Here is a 5156-nt window from a genome sequence, read left to right as displayed (position 1 = left end):
CCGCATAAAATCTGTGTTGATTATAGACTACCAAGTTTTCTTAGATCTTATTTTTAATTGTATTTATTATAAATTGAGAACAAATTTTGTTCTCTGGATGTTTGAACCTTCTTGAGGAATATCTCATACTTTTGAGAGAGGAGGGTTTAAATAAATACTTTCATGTGAACATTCTATTGGTTTTTAGCAGACTTTAATCTGATAAATCAAATCCGAGGATCGCATTTAGCAAATAGTGTGTGATTGGGTTGCTAATTATGCATTGTTGGTTCTATAATTAAGACTCACAGTGCACACAAAAAAGATTAAAGAACTCAAAAGAAAGAAAATGTGAGAGGCTACTATTAACATAAATTAATGTGCTTGAAACACAAGTCTAAAAAAATAAAAGACATGAATGTGGAGCAAAGAGCTAATTATATGTCATGTACTTGTAGTGAATGTACTGAAAGCCTATGACTCGTTTGGATTTTGGAGGAAACTGCATCTTGTGGTCAATAGTTCTACTTTTGAAGCCCCTAAGTAAGCTATATTGCTTTGTTGGAGCTGTCTCTCTCTCTATAGGACAGACTTGTCAAGTTCAGACATCAAATACTTTTCTAAACATTTTCCCATTAAAGATTCATCGTAAAGTTCAGCCTTGTATGACAACATATTTCTACTCCAATCATACAAGACCAGAAGAAAATTATGCCAGATTTGCTTGTATTTCTAGTCAGTGAAACACCAGATCCATATACATGTGCATATCATCTAAGAACACAATCTTAGGTACGCTTACAGAGAGATGAATGCATAATCTCACTTTATTCTCTGTTGCCTGAGCTCTCTCCTTGACCTTTTGCTCTTGGCAATTTCTTGCGTGACCTCTGTGGGGGGCAGGCACTGTTTCCTTTTGTAGTCGAGTAAAGTGATCTTGCATGTCAATATGGTCTGCCAAGGGTGATCTCAAGATTCGGCTTATTCGGGCTTGATGAGTTCGATATGGAGAACATTTCAGAGCTTTTTGGCTGCATATCCTGCCGCGACAACATAGAAGAATCATCACATCATTATTGTTAGTTCATTCTTTAAGTGCCTCAGTGTTTTGATTACTTTGCAGTAATATCACAGTGTGTATTGCAGTTCAAAATAGCATGGAATCACATCATCATTTCATTCTTTAAATCAGCTCATGTGAGTTGTTAAGGAAGGAATAGTTCATGTACCACATTCGATTGCATTCTCCCTGAAGTTGAATCACTTGCTATGCCATGGTAACAGCCTTTTCTGTTGCGAAACCATCACAAAGACTATCCGTCAGCCGAAAAATCATTTTGTAAACAACTTCATTTTGTGAATCATTAGTGCCGAGAAGAAGCTGCGAAGAAGTTTCAGAAAATGTGCTTCGAGAACCTTTAAGAACAAAATTTTCAGGAGAGCTCGTCTCCGGCAATTGGGAAGAGAATAAGCTTCCCTACTGTCCTTTCCAAAGATCACAGAGTCACTATGGATGTGTAAATGTGGACAGTTGGAACAAAGGTATGACACAGTGGAAAGACAAAAGGAATGGAGAGCCATTATATTAGACCAGTTCTTGTGTTCTCTTTGACTTGGCATTACAAGGCAAACAGATTCGACCGGCGGCACTGTCACAAGCTCTTCTCTCTTCCAAAAAAGGGGAAAGTAAACCATTGATTCATCCAGCGATCGGCAAAGAAAAGGTGAAGACAGATGTTATTCTTAGTGATTTGATTACTTACAAGAAGAAGAACAAACCTTTTCCCATGCAATGTATCCACATTGCATCATGGGATTGGTGAAGCTTTCTCGAGTTGTAGGTTCATCATTTATTTATGTTGATGATGAAGGCCAAAAGTTTGAGATAGCAAGGTGTCTATGCTGGAGCACTTTCTGTTGAGATTTGATTCATAGTTATCTATCTAGATTGTTATCATGATCTAGTGGTTACATGATGATTTCAATAACCACTTGAATCATGATCTAGTAGTTATAAGGTGGTTTCATTAACCACCTCACTCATGATCTAGTAGTTATAGGGTGGTTGTCACTAGGTCCTATAAATAGGACCGTAGTTCATGTAGCAAGGTATAGAGATATAGAGAAAGAGATAGATGGATAGAGAATCTGTGTGCACTTGGTATTTTGTAAGTGTTCCTCCTACATTAGTTTTCAAGGATTCTTTTTACTCGTATCGTAGTATTCTGTTTTTTCTTGCTCCTCCATCCCCAACACTTTCTCGATATTAGAATATCGATTCTACTTTTTCACCGGACAAGAAATTTTATGTTGATTGAATAGAGCTTTGAGATACCATTATTGCATTTAATATGCTTTTCTTACTTCAAATGCTCAGATCTTTTAATTAATTATAGGAAGTGAAGATTGATGAATTAGCACAAAAGGTTTTCTCTGACAGTGCACAACCTAAAACCAACCAGCAATAATGTGAAAAACAACGATCAAACAAAGGAAACAATTACTACCTTGAGGTATCGCTCCACACACCAGCATGATCGACACGACAATGTGCAGCGCCTGAGGATTCCGATCTATGGAGACTCTGAATACCTGTCAAAGTTTCCTCAGAATGATCTCCCGACGAACCATTCTCGAACCCATCACACTGGCCTGCCAATAGGTAGTCAAAATCCATAAGATCCTTTATTTAGTAGAGAAAGAGAACCAAGTTTTGAGCTAGAAATACGAGAAACGATGTCTTCTCCACCTGAAGGAACTGCTGGTTTATCCGTGTTCTTGACAGTTCGATACATCTGCAACCACATATCAGCGACAAACTTGGATAATCATTTTTTAGAAGAACATAAATCTATTTTTCAAGATGAAGTTAATTTGGAGTGGCACTTATTATTATTATTATTATTATTATTATTATTAGATAGAGGCTAAAGAGGTTCAGAATTGTGCACATGGATGCAATTTATCCACCTTTTTACTTACAGTAGCATCTTTTTAGGTTCATGTGTAAAAGCTGCTGCAATACTTTGCAGGTGGAGATCTCTTTTCCCATCTAAAACAGGCAGGAAGAAAACAATAGAGGGATGGATAATAAGGTCCTCATGGATTCGAGTTCTTTCTTGATCTATCTACAACTGTTTTCATTAGTGGTTGCAGATAGGGAAATAACTAAGTCAACTTGGTAAGGAAATTGCAACAAGAGAAACAAAACCTAAGCAAGCAAAGATTAAAAAGGAAACGGAAACTAAAAGCTGGGAAAAAGAAATACGAGAGGTTTCCTCCTCCGACCTGCAAGTGAGATTTCACATGGGCCAAGGTGAGATCTTTGACATCCATGAGCTCTAGAACTGACTTGGGTGTAGCCCCTGAATCCAAAAGAATCGAAGCAGGAGCGGTCAGATAAATCTCGATGGCTGAAATGAAGAGAGATTTCCATGAGAAGATGGGGAGGGAATCTGATCATACTCTCATGGCCTCCTAACAGCTCCACGGCACGGACGAATCGGTCATGGAGTGTGGTAGTCCACCGCATCCTCGGCGCCCTCGTAATCCGCTTGGCCGGGAACCTCGACCTCGACAAGCCTTGGCTTGCAGCGAAGGTCGTGAAGCTGTGGGTGGAAGAAGAACAGCCGCACAGGTGGTGGTGCTGCCGCTGTGGGGCGACCAAAGCGAGGGAAGGCGCGTGTCGGTAGACCGGGATGCCCGGTATGGGCTCCATCGAGCTCTGGTCTTGGTGGTGGTGGAAGGAGAACCCGGAGGCGTCGGCGTCGGCGTCGGCAGTGGTGATCATGCTGTAGCTGGTTGTGGAAGTGGAGTCAGGAGCCCTTCTCCAAAACCCTAATTCCATGTTCTCATCATGCTTTCTCCTGCCCGATGGTGTGGCATTGGGGGGACTGATCTGAAGTGACAGATCTGGTTGTGCAGCAAACAGCTCCATTTGGCCACGCAAACCTTTCTTCTTCCTCTTCTTTTCTCACTCCCTTCCTGTCTTCCTCTCTCTCTCTCTCTCTCTCCTGTTTGAGATCGCCTCCTCTTCTTCCTGTGGTTAATAGAGTGTGATGCGGATGGATGTACCTTGGTTGAATGTGTGGAATCATGGCCTTGTGGTCAGGTAATTTATCTGGTAGTGGCCATGGCTTGCAAGTGGCCATACTGTTGTCTCTACCAAAAAGTATGTAATGTCAAGAGTGAATATTGTGTGGAGCAACAAAGATTGATCTCCGGGTGGGTTTGTTTCTGAATGCTGTGAAGCAAAATGACACTCGAGGAGGCCGCTTGAATGTGGTGTGCGTGAGAGAGAGAGAGAGAGAGAGAGAGAGAGAAAAGGAATAATATGTACAGGTTTGCTATTGGATCTGAGAGAGATGGGTGGAATGGATGGTCCCTGTACTACTTTTTGAGTTGATCCTTCCACTGTATTGTGGATTTGACCCTCTCAAATCAAGATTGGCACACGCCACAGTACATTGTGAGCATTGGTGGACACCACAAAGTAAGGATGCCATGGTTCTTATGTCCAATTAATGCAGCTTCTCATGGCAGGACTAATTACGCAACTTTGGTCCTGACTCACAGGTCAAGCAGCTAATGGACAAGTAAATTACACTACTAATAGACTCCTTGATGTTTCATGTAAAGAAATAAATTAGCCTTCGATTGAAAATCTATATAGGATATCAATTCAACATAATAATCAGTGGTATATCAGTTATCCGATCAAATTCTATCATTGATAATTGTAGTTAATTTCATTATTTATTTTCATCCATAGGTCCTCGTGGAAAGCAAGTGTTAATTAAAACGCAGAGAATCTAATGATTCAAACTAAAATTGGCACCTAATAAAAATTTAAACTGCGATTTTATAGTGTTCTATTTAATTGAGATGCCGCTTGCTATTTGGTGGCACCAAAAAATATTTATCACAAACGAATAATTCAACTAAATGGGAAGATCACTAGATTATTCCCATATCCACGATTTATGCCCCTACCTCCTGTTTCAGAAATCTAATTCATCATGATAATTTCCAACAGTAATGAAAGATTAATGATGAGACTTTCTTCTGTCTATTTGAATTGAGGAAATTGTTACAGATTACAAGTGTCATGAAAAGTTCAGCATAATCCATAATCTTTATGTAAAGTTGACATCGTAATCGATTGGAAGATGTGCTGA

At 39.8% G+C, this 5156-nt stretch overlaps 1 protein-coding gene across 1 annotated transcript; it reads right to left on the bottom strand.

Annotated features, from left to right (window-relative positions):
- Positions 1 to 680: 680 nt before the first annotated feature.
- LOC135635333 (probable transcription factor KAN2) lies at positions 681 to 4162 on the bottom strand. The gene is made up of 6 exons (XM_065146341.1): positions 3445 to 4162; positions 3268 to 3344; positions 2729 to 2774; positions 2487 to 2631; positions 1209 to 1269; positions 681 to 1019 (listed from the first exon to the last, which is right to left on the bottom strand). Exons 1-6 carry the CDS (start codon positions 3914 to 3916, stop codon positions 924 to 926), a joined length of 897 nt encoding a protein of 298 aa, XP_065002413.1. The 5' UTR covers positions 3917 to 4162; the 3' UTR covers positions 681 to 923.
- Between the last annotated feature and the right edge of the window lie 994 nt (positions 4163 to 5156).

This window comes from Musa acuminata, chromosome BXJ3-4, assembly GCF_036884655.1.
Source record: "Musa acuminata AAA Group cultivar baxijiao chromosome BXJ3-4, Cavendish_Baxijiao_AAA, whole genome shotgun sequence".
Taxonomy (NCBI): Eukaryota; Viridiplantae; Streptophyta; class Magnoliopsida; order Zingiberales; family Musaceae; genus Musa; species Musa acuminata.
The sequence above is the reverse complement of the archived record's forward strand: the minus strand, read 5'-3'. Positions and strand labels throughout refer to the sequence as shown.